At 47.4% G+C, this 15,198-nt stretch overlaps 1 protein-coding gene across 4 annotated transcripts in view; it reads right to left on the bottom strand.

Annotated features, from left to right (window-relative positions):
- Positions 1-15,198, bottom strand: part of EDAR (ectodysplasin A receptor) — a 97,170-nt gene that overhangs the window by 7,905 nt on the left and 74,067 nt on the right. For 2 of the 4 annotated variants that reach the window (XM_055329487.1, XM_055329486.1), the window contains exons 6-10: positions 12,982-13,068; positions 10,943-11,239; positions 10,592-10,664; positions 7,780-7,936; positions 6,674-6,734 (exon numbers count right to left, since the gene is read on the bottom strand). In XM_055329487.1, the coding sequence (XP_055185462.1) occupies positions 6,674-6,734; positions 7,780-7,936; positions 10,592-10,664; positions 10,943-11,239; positions 12,982-13,068 (675 nt within the window). Of the gene's footprint in view, positions 1-6,673; positions 6,735-7,779; positions 7,937-10,591; positions 10,665-10,942; positions 11,243-12,981; positions 13,069-15,198 lie in introns of all 4 variants that reach the window. The other 2 variants (XM_055329488.1, XM_055329489.1) reach the window with 2 other exon arrangements.

Genomic DNA, 15,198 nt, shown 5'->3' with positions numbered 1-15,198 from the left:
ATTTATGATAGTCAGGGAGAGAGAGAGAGAGAGAGAGAGAGAGAGAGGCAGAGACATAGGCAGAGGGAGAAGCAGGCTCCATGCACCGGGAGCCCGATGTGGGATTCGATCCCAGGTCTCCAGGACCGCACCCTGGGCCAAAGGCAGGCGCCAAACCACTGCGCCACCCAGGGATCCCCAGACAGATTTTAAACCAAAGACTGTAATAGAGATGAGGAAGGACACTTATATCATCATTAAAGTGTTTATCCAACAAGTAAATCTAACAATTATAAATATTTATGCCCCTAACATGGGAGCAGCCAATTATATAAACCAATTAATGACAAAATTAAAGAAACACATTGAAATAATACAGGAATAGTAGTGGCTTTAACATCCCACTCACTGCTCAGATTGTCTAAGCAGATCAACAAGGAAACAAGGGCTTTAAGTGACACACTGGACCAGATGGACTTAGCAAATATATTTGGAGTATTTCATCCTAAAGCAGAAGAATACACATTCTTCTTGAGTGCACATGGAACATTCTCCAAAAGAGATCACCTACTGGGTCACAAATCAGATCTCAACTGGTACCAAAAGATTGGGATCATTCCCTGCATATTTTCAGATCATAACGCTTTGAAACTTGAACTGGATCACAAGAGGAGATTTGGAAAGAACTCAAATACATGGAGGTTAAAGAGCATCCTATTAAAGAATGAATGGGTCAACCAGGAAATTAAGAATTTAAAAAATTCATGGAAACAAATGAAAATGAAAACACAACAGTTCAAAACCTTTGGGGTGCAGCAAAGTGGTCATAAGTGGAAAGTATATAGCAATACAAGCCTTTCTCAAGAAACAAGAAAGGTCTCAAATATACAACCTAGCCTTAATCTGAAGAAGCTAGAGAAAGAACAGCAAATGAAGCCTAAACTTAGCAGGAGAAGACAAATAATAAAGATTAGAGCAGAAATCAATGAAACAGAAACCAAAGAATAGTAGAACAGATCAACAAAACTAGGAGCTGGTTCTTCAAAAGAATTAGTAAGATTGATAAACCCCTGGCCAGATTTATCAAAAAGAAAAGAGAAAGGACTCAAATAAATAATATCATGAATGAAAGAGAGGAGATCACAATCAACACCAAAGAAATACAAACAATTATAATAACATATTATGAGCACCTATAGGCCAGTAAATTAGGCAATCTGGTAAAAAATGGTGCATTCCTAGGGATGTGTAAACTACCAAAACTGGAAGAGGAAGAAATAGAAAACCTGAACAGACCCCTAACCAGCAAGGAAATTGAAGCAGTAACTGAAAATCTCCCAACAAACAAGAGTCCAGGGCAGGATGGCTTCCCAGGGGAATTCTACCAAAAATTTAAAGAATTAATGCCTATTCTACTGAAGCTGTTTCAAGAAATAGAAACGGAAACAAAACTTCCAAACATGTTCTATGAGTCCAGCATTACCTGATGCTGGACCTGAAGACCTAACCAGAAAGGAGAATTACAGACCAATATCCCTGATGAAATTGGATGCCAAACTTCTCACCAAGATACTAGCCTTAGGAACCAAGAGTACCTTAAAAGGGTTATTCACCATGTCCAAGTGGGATTCATTCCTGGGCTGCAAGGGTTCAACATCTGCAAATCAATCAATGTGATACACTATATTAATAAAAGAAAGGACAAGAACCATATGATCCTCTCAATAGATAGAAAAAAAGCATTTGAAAAAATATGGCATCCTTTCTTGATTAAAACTCTTCAGAGTGTAGGGATACAGGGAACACAGCTTCATATCATAAAAGCCATCTACAAACAAAAAATAAAATAAAATAAAAGCCATCTACAAAAATCCTGCAGTGAATATCATTCTCAATGGGGAAAAATTCAGAAGTTTTCCCCTAAGATCAGGAACATGGCAGGATGTCCACTCTCACCACTGTTTATTCAACATAGTACTGGAGGTCCTAGCCTCAGCAATCAGACAACAACAACAACAACAACAACAACAAAGACATTTAAATTGGCAAAGAAGAAGTCAAACTCTCCCTCTTCACAGATGACATGATACTGTATATAGAAAACCCAAAAGACTCCACCCTAAGATTGCTAGAACTCATACAGCAATTCAGCAATGTGACAGGATACAAAATCAATGCACAGAAATCTGTGGCATTTCTATACACTAACAATGAGACTAAAGAAAGAGAAATTAAGGAATTGATCCCATGTACAATTACAGCAAAAACCATAAGATACCTAGGAATAAACATAACTAGAGGGGCAAAGGATCTATACTCAGAAAACTATAGAACACTCATGAAAGAAATTGAGGAAGACACAAAGAAATTGAAAAATGTTCCATGCTCATGGATTGGAAGAATAAATATTGTTAAAATGTCTATGCTAGCTAGAGAAATCTATATATTCAATGCAATCCCTATCAAAATGCCATCAATTTTTTTTCACAGAGCTGGAACAAATAATCCTAAAATATGTATGGAACCACAAAAGACCCCGAATAGCCAAAAGAATGTTGAAAAAGAAAACCAAAACTGGTGGCATCACAATTCCAGACTTCAACCTGTATTACAAAGCTGTGATCATCAAGACAGTATGGCACTGGCACAAAATTAACACAGAGATCAATGGAACAGAATAGAGAACCCAGAAATGGACCCTCAACTCTATGGTCAACTAATGTTTGACAAAGCAGGAAAGAATATTCAATGGAAAAAAGACAGTCTCTTCAACAAATGGTGTTGGGAAAATTGGACAGCCACATGCAGAAGAATTAAACTGGACCATTTCCTTACACCATGCACAAAATGAGACTCAGAGTGGATGAAAGACCTAAGTGTGAGACAAGAATCCATCAAAATCCTAGAGGACAACACAGGCAGCAACCTATGTAATCTTGGCTGCAGCAACTTCTTACTAGACATATCTCCAAAGGCAAAGCAAAAATGAACTATCAGGAATTCATCAAGATAAAAAGCCTTTACACAGCAAAGGAAACAGTTGACAAAATCAAAGGACAACCTACTGATTGGGAGAAGATATCTGCAAATGACATATCAGATAAAGGGCTAATATCCAAAATTTATAAAGAACTTATCAAACTCAACACCCAAAGAACAAACAACCCAATCAAGAAATGGACAGAAGATTTGAACAGATATTTCTCCAAAGAAGGCATACAAATGGCCAACAGACACCTGAAAAAAAATGCTCAACATCACTTGGCATCAGGGAAATACAAATCAAAACCACAATGAGATACCATCTCACACCAGTGAGAATGGCTAAAATTAACAAGTCAGGAAATGACAAATGTTGGCAAGGATGTGGAGAAAGGGGAACCCTCTTACACTGTTGGTGGGAATGCAAGCTGGGGCAGTCACTCTGGAAAACAGTTTAGAGGGTCCTCAAAAAGTTGAAAATAGAGCTACCCTACCAATTAATTGCACTACTAGGTATTTACCCCAAAGATACAGATTTAGTGATCCAATACCCCAAAGATACCTGTACTCAATGTTTATAGCAGCAATGTCCACAATCATCAAACTATGGAAAAAGCCCAGATGTCCATCAACAGATGAATGGATAAAAAATATGTATCATCTCTATCTATATCTATATATCTGTATAATGGAGTACTACTCAGCCATCAAAAAATTAAATCTTGCCATTTGTAATGAGATGGATGTAACTAGAGGATATAATGCTAAGTGAAATAAGTCAATCAGAGAAAGACAATTATCATATGATCTCACTCATATGTGGATTTTAAGAAACAACACAGAGGATCATAGGGGAGGAGAGGGAAAAATAAAACAAGATAAAATCAGAGAGGGAGACAAATCATAAGAGATTCTTAATCATGGGAAATAAAAACTGATGGTTGCTGAAGGAAGGAGGATTCGGGAGATGGGGTAACTGGGTGAAGGAGGGCATGTGATGTAATGAGCACTGACTATTATATGAGACTGATGAATCATTGAACTCTACCTCTGAAACCAATAACATGTTAATTAGTTGAATTTAAATTAAAAAAATAAATTTTGGAAAAAAAAAAACCCTAAGCTCCCATTTCAAACATGTAGGAAAAGAACAAGACAAACCCAACCTAAATAGGAGGAAGGATATGGTAAAGAGCAGTGATCAACAAAATTGAAAAATGAAAAACAATAGATATAAATATGAAAAAATCCAGTTCATTGAAAAAATCAACCAAGTGAACAAATGTGAGATTGATAAAGAAAAAATGAAGAAAGAAGACACAAAATATTAAGCCATGAAAAAGGGGATATCACTACAGACACTGCAGACATAAAAAAAAGAAAAAAGGAATCTACAAGCAACTCTACACACAAATTTGACAACTTAGATGAAATGGGACAATTCCTCAAAAAGCATGAACTCAACTCAGTCAGTATAAAATAGATAATTTGAATAACTTTATAACTATTAAAGAAATGTAATTTTTAATTTTAAAAGCCCCCCCCCCAAAGAAATATCCAGGCTACATAGTTTCATTGGCTAACTCTACCAAATATACAAAGAAGAATTAACACCAATTCTACATAATCTCTTCTGGAAAATAGAAAAGGAGGAAGTCTCCCCAATTTATTCTGTGAAGCCAGTATTAGCTTGATACCAAAACCAGATAAGACAAGTACAAAAAGAGAATCTACACTCCAATATCCTTCATGAATACAGATAAAAAAAAATCCTTAACAAAATATTAATAAATAGAATTTAACAATATATAAAAAGAATTATACACCATGACAAGTGGACTTCACTCCAGGGTTGTGAGGCTGGTTCAACATTAAAAATAAAAATCTACCCGGAAAATTAATATAAATCATTTACAAAAACTCTAGAACTAATATTATAGTTAATGATGAAAAACATGCTTTTCCTTTCAGATGAGGAACAAAGCAAGGATTTCTGTTCTCATTACTCTTATTCAATATAATGCTGGAAGTTATAGCTACTGCAATAAGGCAAGAAAAGGCACACAGATTGAGAAGGAAGAAATAAAAGTATTTTCATCTACAGATGTGATTATCTATGTAGACAATCTCAAGGAATCTACATGAAAACTCTGAGTCTTGGTAAGTGAGTTCAACAAAGTCACAGGATACAAGATAAACATACAAAAATCAATTGTATTTCTATATACTAACAATTGATATGTAGACACTGAAACTAAAATAAAATGTCACTTATAATCATTCAAAAACTAACAGAAATTCCTAGCTTTAAATCTAGCAAAATATGTATAGGACTTGTACTCTAAAAACTACATACTGCTGACAAGAAAAGTTGAAGAAAATCTAAATGAGACATACCATTTTCATGGATTAGAAAACTCAACATAGTAAAATATCAGATCTCCCCAAACTTTGGTATACAGTTTGATGTAATTCCTATCAAAATCACCAGCAAGATATTCTGAAGCTATAGGGACAATTATTCTAAAATTTATATAGAAAGGCACAGAAACTAGCATTAGTTAGAACAATTTTGAACAGAAAGAATATAGTGGAAGCAAACAGTCTACCTGATTTCAAGACTTCTATAGCTATGTGATACTGGCAGAGGAAATGACACACAGATTGATGCAACGCTGTCCCAGGCAGGACAGGACAGGCTCTTAAAGCCGAGACATCTTTTGGAACAGAGAAGAGCTTTCCAGGGTGATGGAGCTTAAATCTCAGACCACTGTCCACTGGGCAGCCGAGGTCCCTCTGCCATGCCAGTCTTACCAGACAGGCTGACCATGGGACATGTGTATTTATGGAGAGATGCCCATTTCAGCAGGCAGCCAAGCAGAGTTTTTGGCCCCTTATTTCTGGCCCAAGGAGCACAGGCCCCTTACCCCTTCCCCGCCCCCACCTCAGCTCACTGGTTCCACCTCTGTGGAGAAATGAGAGGCCCCCAGGCGCCACTCCTGGGGAGTGGCAGGAACCTGGGCCAGACCCAGAAGTCCAAGGAGGGATGTCAGTGGAACTAGGACCCAGTTGCCTGATGAAACTGGGGAACATCCCTTAACCTCAGCAATGAGGGCTTCTGTCCCCTGAATTCAAAGGTAATTGAGAGCCTAGATTCGGAAGAAATGGGGATCATGTGTTTCAGATTGAAATGCTGCCATGTCCAGAGTGCAGTCATTGGGACACAGACTGACGGCTCGTTTGGGAAGCATGTTTGTGGAGGAGAGGGCAAGGCCAGCTAATTACTGGGTTAGTGACTGAAACACTCGTGCAGGACAGCATCTGGGAGATGCTGGGGGACATGAGCTCCTTCCACCATGTCCTCTGCAGACTCCACGGCCCACCAGGGAGGCTCTGCGCTGGGGCTGGCTGGGTGTTATCTCCTTGTCCTGAGAAGGAAGGGGCCTTGGGGAGCACTAGGGGAAAGGCCTGAGACAGTCTGGTGCCAAATTCCACAACCCTCCACACCAGAAGTGGGTTCGCCAGCCACGGGGATGTGGAACATGACCAGCTGAGGTGTGGCCTTTCTCGGCCCTCCTGGGGCCTTGGGTCCCCTTCCTCCTCCTCCTCCTCCTCCTCCTCCTCCTCCTCCTCCTCCTCCTTGTGGATGGCTGGGGCGAGACCCTTGGGGAAATCTGGGGGACAGGTCCCTACACAGAGCGCTCAGGCTTACCTTCAACGACTCCACACACATTGGCGTACACATCCAATATCTTCTTCCTTCGACTTTGAATCTACGGGAAAAGTCAAGAGAATGTTAGTGTTCGGAACAAGAGAAAGCCGTAGTCAACAGAACTGCAGATTCTCCATCGTGGGGCTGGCAGCTGCTGTCCCCTGACTGTCAGAATGCTGCCTGGGGCTCCCACAAGCCCAGGGTCAGGAAGCCACAGGCCTCTGGGCCTCAGGTTTAGGCACCTAGTGTTCGCGGAGTCTCCCCAGACACCCCGCATCTGTCTATGGCAGAGGGGCAGCGGGAACCCTGCTGGCTGGTGGTAGCCTGGGAGGCCCTGGCTGTGTCCGCAGCCATCCCCGGCCTTTTCTCCAGAGCTCACAGCTCAGGGTAAGGATATGAGGCTGGTGCTGGGCCGGGGCAGAAGGGGCTCTGGCTGCGAAGTCCTGGGCACCTCCAGGAGCCAGTACCTCCCAGAACAACTCCAGATGCCTCTAGGGTGCCTGTAAGTGCTGAGTGCTGTTACAGGCGTCCCTGAACTCAGGGCAGCCCAGAACGTGGCAACCCTGTCCAGACCTAAGCCAGACCGGCTTCCCAATCAGAGACATATTTACCCGAAGCACGTCACCTAGCCACACGCTCACCTAGACTGGGATGGGGCTGCCAGTGACCTTGCGCCACATGCTCAGGCAGCCTGGGCAGAGCTGTGCACCTCTGCCCATGCACCTGCTGTAGCACGCTCCCAGATGGCCTGCTTAGGGTGACAAATGCTGTGGACCATTTTACATGCAAAATGCATATTGTGTATGTCTGTGCCTGTGTGTGTGTGTGTGTGTATTGTTGTTGTTGTTCTGCTTGGACACATGCCGGTATGTTTACAAAGGTTTTTCTCTGTCCTATGGTATTCCAAGCAATTTCAACTTTCCTCTCTTTGCTTACTCTCTTTCATTTCCTTCCATAAAGCTCTATAATACAGAGATAAGTTTCCTAGTCTCTTACTCTCTTATTTTAAACCTGCCACTGAATCTAGGTTCCCGCGGTGGGCCTGCCTCATGCCTCTGCCTCCCTGGGCAACAGTGGGGGTGTGTGGAGCAGCATCAGGCCCTCACCCCGGCTGACTTGGTGGCCGCTGGCTTCTCCCGGGACAGGTGAACCAGTGACAAGAGGCACAGCTCAGGGGATCCCTGCTTGTCGGTGGCAGGCTCCTCGTCACTGTCCATGCTCCGGCTCAGCAGCTGTTCATTCTCCGACGATGCATCATTCTCACTGTGGGAACAGGAAGGTGTTTGTTACCAGCAGCCCTGATGCATCCTCCCAGTGGGGAGACCAGTGGGACGCAGGGACCTGTGCCCCAAGCAGGCTCCTGGGCTGAGGTGAGAAAGACACACCACACTCTCTACTCCTTGTGCTCTGCTCTATTCCCAAATAATGGCCCGGATGCAGGGCGGCCTGCAGGTGTCCTGTGAGAGGACTCACAAGGTGTGTCGGGAGCCCTGCAGGGCTGGAGCCCATCAGGGAGGGGGCCGGCATCTACTCATCCCCCCCCCCAACTGGCTTGGTTAAGCTTTCTGGAATATGTCCCAGCTTCCTATTTTTAATGCAGGCAAGCTCCACGTTTGGCCTTGAGTCTAAATGCAAACAGGTTTACGTGGGTGGCATTGACTGAATCTGTGCAAGCTCTCCAGAACAGCCCAAAGCAAAGCTGAGTGAGCCTGCCCCCTCTCGTTTGGGGGCTGGGAACCTGCCTAAAATGTGTGCATGGGGAGGGGGTCACAGCAAGCCCCATGAGGGGTTTTGGGAGCTCCCCCAGGAAGCCAGCTGGGCCCATGATCCACCACTGCTCACCCTCCACAGCCATGGGCCCATATGGGTTGGAGCTTAAACTCTCAAAATCATTCCAAATATCTGAAAAACAACATTCTTTTGTTAGGCATCCTTCTTGCTTCCTGTGGTCTGGCTGATGACTTACAAAGAATTTTTCTTTTCTAGCAAGTGGGTTACAGTAATGAAACCCACACTCCAATGCAACCCTAGAGGCCGGATGAAGGTGTGGCCCCATGTGCGTCCAGGGCCTTGCTGGGAGTTGGCTGGCCTGCTGGTGCCCCCACCGGATAGCATGTTGGGAACAGAGCACGGTTGTCCTCAGAGACCACTGACGGCCCCGGGGCCTTTCCCTGAGGCCTGAGAGTGGACAGAGGGGACAGGTGCTCTGTGCCTTGTCTTTCACAGCACGATTGCCAGGTTTTAATTTCTATTTGACATTTGCATATGAAACAAGTATTATTTTTCCAAATATTCTTCTAAATCCCCCACGTTTCTCTCAGTCTTTCTTTCTTTTTTCTTTTTTAAAAAGATTTTCCCTATTTATTCATGAGAGACACACACACACAGAGGCAGAGACACAGGCAGAGGGACCCCAAGGTGGGACTTGATCCCTGGACCCCAGGATCACAACCTGAGTCTGAAGCAGAAGCTCAACCACTGAGCCAGTCAGGCGTCCCTCCCTCAGTCTTTTGATGAGATTGAAGTCCTAGGACATATCTCTGCCCTTTGAGTACTCCTTTTTCCTACTTTTGAAAATGAGAAAATGCTGGAAGAACAGAGGGGAGAGGCTGCCACAACACGAGCCTGACAGAAGGAGGATGGAGGACAAGCTGGTCCTGGGTTGGGTGGCCACAGAGTTGAGCCAGTCCCCACAGCCTGGCCGGCAGGGCCCACAACTCTGAGACACTCTCAGTGGGACCAGAAGTGCTCCCTGGAAATGACCGCTGTTGAAGGGACCATGCAGGTGGACATACATTCTTTCTTTTCTTTCCCAGCATGCAGAGATTTCATGATTTAAGTCTGCTCCCTGCCCTTATGTCAGGGGTCTTGAGAGATGCTAGAGTTTTCCACAGGAGGTAACACATTTGGATGTGCTTGGTTAATGCCAAAGCTCTCCACAAACGTCTACAGTCATGGTCATTGGTACAAATGAAGGCTTGGCAAGAGTTCACCCACCTGGGGAAGGTCCCAGGCCAGAGCCTAGGAGAGGAGACATTTGGGGCCCATCTACAACATGGGCACTTGGACAGATGGGGGTCCTGGAATGACCAGGGGGGTAGAGGCCAGATGGGCCAACACCCTGGAGTGGATTTGGGAACTCAAGCAGAACCGAGTCCAAACAACAATCTCAGAGGGCAAAGGAAAAGTTTACTTCCCTCGGCCCTAGATATTAAAGGGCTGGATATATGCAGGGCTGATTCTGCATCTAACGTGTGCTAAATATGGTCAAAATTTCATATGACAAACATCTTCCTTCAGAAGCCTCACTTCACAAGTGGTAGTAGTTGGTCTGGAGCCTGTGCAGCCTGTGAAGCCAGGTGGCCTGGCCTGGTCCCCCTGCCGCTCCTGGAGGTGCGACCTCAGGCATGTGACGCTTGCAGACCTCAGCCTTGCATGGTCAAGAATGACATTAGCACCTTGCTGGTGGGGCACTCATAAACTTAGCACAGCCCTGGTGGGCAATAAGCACCATCACCAGTGCTGTTCAGGGTTTAGGGATACGGGTTCTAGCTCTAGCACTAGTGATGTCAGCACCGCTGGCCACTGGGGGCTGCTATAGAAGAAGGGGGCGCTCATGAGTTTCCAGTCTGCACACAGAAGGTGAATGTCACAGAGGAGGGCCAGGGGCAGCTGGCTCTGGAGCAAGGTGTTAAGACCTACCCCTCACACTGCCTGGCCCTGCTGCTCCCCTGCCTTGCTGATCCTGGGGCCCTGCTCCCTCTGGACCCTCTGGGCCAGAGGCCAGGCTTCTCGGTCTGCTCCCCACCTGATAGGCCAACTCCTCTTTCTGCTCAGGAACCCAAGAGGACCCCTGACCTCACCTGGGGCTGGGGGGTGCTCCACCGCATGAGAAGTGGCTGCTGTGGTTTGACTTACCTCTTGGCAGTCTTTGCTGGAGCTGTGGTCAGCTTCTCAAATTCATCCTTCTCGGAGAAAATCACCACACTGTCTGCAGGTAAATTGGAGGTGGGGGGAGGAAGCCAGAGTCAGCCCCTGGCTCTGAGCTCATCCTTCCCTGCTCACTTCCTCTTTGGCAGCCTGGTGACTAAGCCACACCACCCTCACAGGCACAATGTGGGGGCACCGACACCTCTTCCTGCAGCCCTGTTCCAAGTGGCACGAGAGCACCAGGAGTTGGGAGGCCGGGCTGCCCAGGGACTGGTGAGTGGGGCAGACAACCTCTGCCTTGTAGGTGTACACCTGTGCTGTGGGGACCTGTTTGCAGACCTTGGGGCTCTTTCTTCTCTTCTTCCTTGCTCACTTGGGCTTCCACGCTCTTCACTGGGTGGCTGGTACAGCAGGCTGGATGGAGAAAGGGAAGGAGACTGGGTAAGCTGACAGAGCTATCAGGGAGCAAGGGTCTGTGGGGAGAGAGCAAGGGCATTGGGGAGCAGTCACCTGGGGCGGAAGGCTTCGTCTTCATGATGTAGAACATGATGATGAGGACAATGGCTATGGCCATGATGAAGATGGTGGACATGGCAATGATCAGGGCTGTGGCCAGGTGCCCTTGGCCTGAGAGCTCTGCTGGAGGCAGGGAGAGAGGGCAACATGGGGCTCAGGACTCCCTACAGGAGCCCCTTAGGCTGGCAGGGTCTACCCTCCACGAAGACTTGATGTCTGGAGCAGGGGACATTTCTAGGGGACCCTCAGAATCCAAAACTTTTGCTTAGCCTCAGAGCCAAACCCTACAGGTCTGTCTTGGCCCTCATGTCAGGACTGGGAGCCCCCCCTGACATGAGACTCATGTATCTGAGAATGATCTAGACTTATCTGGAACATCACGGTTTGGGTTCCCTCAGCTGTTCCTGAGGTACTAGCTCTTGGTTCTACTAATTTGGGAACCCTAAGTGAGGTGGGATGTGGAGAAGTGTCCATGAGCAGGTGCCCTGAAGACAGTTCTATCCAAGCAGGAGTCACCCCCAAGGGCCAGAGATTCTGTTCTTGGTTTGGTGCTACCCTGTGTCTCATGCAATTTCAACCTAAGTAATAATCAGACTCCCAGGGCAAGGGTCACGCAGGGGCTGCCACAGCCCTTCCTCTGCTCTGTCACCCTCACTATGGGGTCCCTTGCCCCAGGGGGTTCTCGCTGGTTTCTTGCCACTGACACATACAATGCCCTGACACTTTGTTCTAATTCTCTGAAATAACACGCAGGATTCTGGTCCCCATGAGGCAGGATCCAGGTTTCCCACTGTTCCCACAGGAAAGGGACAAGGTGTGAAGCACTGGGGACCCTCTGATGGAGGCAGTGGCCGTTTTGGAAAGAGGTACCAGAGCTCGTTTCCCCAGGGCTGCCAGTTTCCACACCCACCCTCCCGGGTCAAGTGTGTCTGCAAGAAAACCAGCCAGGCTGTCACGTGGGGAGTCCTGTCATCTGGATGCCAGGTATGGGTGATATAAACGCTCTAATATTCTCTGTTGTGTGCTATTTCCCGCCCCTGACTTGGGCCTGCTGGAAATGAGACTCATGTATCCTAGCAAAGTGTTCCTGCTTTGATGCTCCATGAATGTGCAGGAGGGTCAGGTTTGGGGGGCGATGCTGAGGCTTGTCTGCTGAGCGCACTGTGGGACTTTGGAGTGCCCTGAGCCTCACTGAGACCCGGGCCCTAAATGTGCTCCAATAATGGGTGGTAGTGAACCTGCCAAGTGGCAGGAGAGGTCCGCGTGGGGCCTTGATCTCAGAGAAATCAGGGCCCTGGGGGCCTCTGCCATCCTCCAAGCCTTTCCATCCCTAAAGAATTAGCAAAATGTAGTTCTTGGAAACGAACATTAAAGTGTGGGGCGGGATGCCTGGATGGCTCAGCCGTTGGGAGTCTGCCTTTGGCTCAGCTTGTGATCTTGGGATCCCTGCAGGGAGCCTGCTTTTCCCTCTGCCTGTGTTTCTGCCTCTCTCTCAGTCTGTGTCTCTCATGAATGAGTAAATAAATCTTAAAAAACAACAACAACAACAACAACATGTGGGGCTCCACAGGTTGATCTGAAAGCCAGCCTGTCCTCAGACCCAGCCACGGCCGGAAGCCCATTCTTTGTCCACCACCTGCACCCTGAGCACCACTCCATGCCCCAGGGATGTGCCTTTCTTGCTGGAGTGTTCTAAGGGGCCCAGGGCACCATGGAAAGATGTTTCCACTCCTTGCAGAGGTCATGACCTCTTGCTGCTGGGGGCACCAGGAGTCCCAGCGCCATTCCTCACCGCTGCCTCCTGGCCTCCCCGCCCCTTCCACCCCAGCCCCTACTTGCAGCTGCAGGAGCACAATCCTTACCTTTGTGGGCGTGCTGGAAAGGAGAGAGGGTGCTGCTGCCAGAGGTGCTGGGGAAGTTGGCAGACACTCCGGAGCTGGCTCCTGCACCTGCAAGGGGAACCCGGTCACTGCATGCTCCCCAGATGACCTGAACCAGCCCCGCCTTCGAGGATGCAAGGTGCAGCTGCTTTCCAGGGGACAGAATTCTAGATTATGTGGGTGCTGCGGGGTAGAGGGCGGCGGGAGAGGGGGATGTTTTCATTCCTCAGAGTGTTTCATAATCCCTCAGAGCACTCTGACCTAACAAGGTTATTGAAGAAGACCCAGGAGTAAATCCGCTAGGACTCAACAGTGCTGCTTCACCGACTCAATTTTTCAATATTTCTATGGACAGAGGTCAAATATATGCCATCTCTAAAGGTGAGAAAAGTATATATATATATATATATATATATACATACAGTATTATTAGGGGGAAATAGTACTTGAGACATTTCTTCAATGACATAAAGTGGAACGTTTTTTGATACTTTTTCTAGTTATTAAAGTAATTCATGCCATTTTGAAAATCAGAAAAAAATGAGAACACAAGAAAGCAGTAAAAGAATCCCTGACAGCCTCACTACCTGAGGTTGACAATTTGGTATGTTTCCCTTTAGGATTTTCCTGTGATTCATTTTTTAAAAAATACTTGTGACTTAACGGTTTATAAAGAGCAGAGATGAACTTTGCTGTCGTTTGAAACTGTGACTCATAAAACTTGCCTTCTCTATTTAAAAGCTATCACTTTAGCAGAGATTAAACTGAAGCTGGTTCTGTGACCAATCAAGCCATAAGACATTATTTGGTTAAAATAAAGCAAACGTGTTCTGCCTCAGAAAACACGACGTCCTGACGGTCCACCTTCCTTTAGGCTGGACTTGAGTTTCGCCATTGATAAAAATGATTGTATTTCAAATATACTTCCTTCTGTCTCGCTTTTGTCGGTGGCCATCCTGGAGAAATTCGTGAAGAGAGCTTGCACACTCCTGAGTCAGGGCGGGTGAGCTGGCCTCCCTACAAGTCATGCATGTGGTCCCCAGCCAGCCTAGCAAGGAGGGAGCGGGGCTGAGGCAGGGACCCTGGCCCACCGGCCTCGGGGCTCCCCTGAGGACCCTGCGTAACATGGATGTTTTCTCTGAGAGAAGATGCTCTGGAGAAACCACACTGTGTGACTGGTATTTCTAAAGCTGCCTGTGCACACAGTGTGGGGCAACCCAGGACATGGGGACCACTGGCAGGCTGCTGACTTAGCCACACATCTGTGTCCAGCAAGTAGACACAGTCCCCAGGGAGCATGGCCAGAAACATCTGATCCTTACATCGGATAAGGATCCGGTGACAAATAGAAATCTCTGCAAATAAAACAGAGGGAGGCTTGGGAGGGAATGGGCACAGGCTGAGGACTGGCTCGCAGGGAGGGCCCACGGGTCTCAGGGAGGCCCAACTGCCACGTGTGTGGGCCGGGAATCAAACTGTTGTCACTGGATGAGAAATGTCATCTGCAGGCAAGGGAGTAAAGTTGTGGGCCTTTAAACAACACGCCTACCGTGGGGAGGCACTGAGGGGTGGGGGGCACATAGCCACCCCAGCTCCCCAGGACAGAGGCTGGCCTGGGAGCCTGGGGAGGCTTGTTGGCAGGACCTGCTCAGAAGCCACAGGTGCCCCTCTGTGCCCCCCCAGCCCACGCTCGGAGCAGAGCTCTTGGTGCCAGAGCTGTCTCCTCCCTGGGGATTTGCTGCTTCTGGAGCCCAGGGACCCAACTTCTGTGGAGCTCCTGGCTTCTGCACCTTCACCTGGTCTCTGTCACCTGCAGGATGGCCTCCCATGGGGACGGTAGTGGTAGGTGGGCCCAGACCCACGCACGATGGACAGGACCATCCCTTCCCCCCGCAGGCCTGATGACTTCTGTGGCGGCAGCTTATTCCTTACTTTCTCCACTGCTGGTCCCCGGGATCCCCACTTAGCTTTTCCACCCTGAGAGACAAGTGTGCTGAGGGTGCCAGGGGTACCGAAGCAGCCGGCCCGCCCGTGGTGCCCAAGCACTCAGCAGCATAGGCTGCCCGTGAACCAATGCTGACCTGCCCTGAATGGAGACAGGCCCCCCCACTCCAGGCTCTGGGGTCCCATGGCCATACCCTTCCTCCTGTAGTGGCTGCCCATGAGGTGAGAAAGCAGGAAGGGGGGGCAAGGACGTCT

The sequence above is a fragment of the Nyctereutes procyonoides genome, unplaced genomic scaffold, assembly GCF_905146905.1.
Source record: "Nyctereutes procyonoides isolate TBG_1078 unplaced genomic scaffold, NYPRO_anot_genome, whole genome shotgun sequence".
NCBI lineage: Eukaryota > Metazoa > Chordata > Mammalia > Carnivora > Canidae > Nyctereutes > Nyctereutes procyonoides.
Note: the sequence above shows the minus strand (reverse complement) of the source record. Positions and strands in the feature narration are given on the sequence as shown.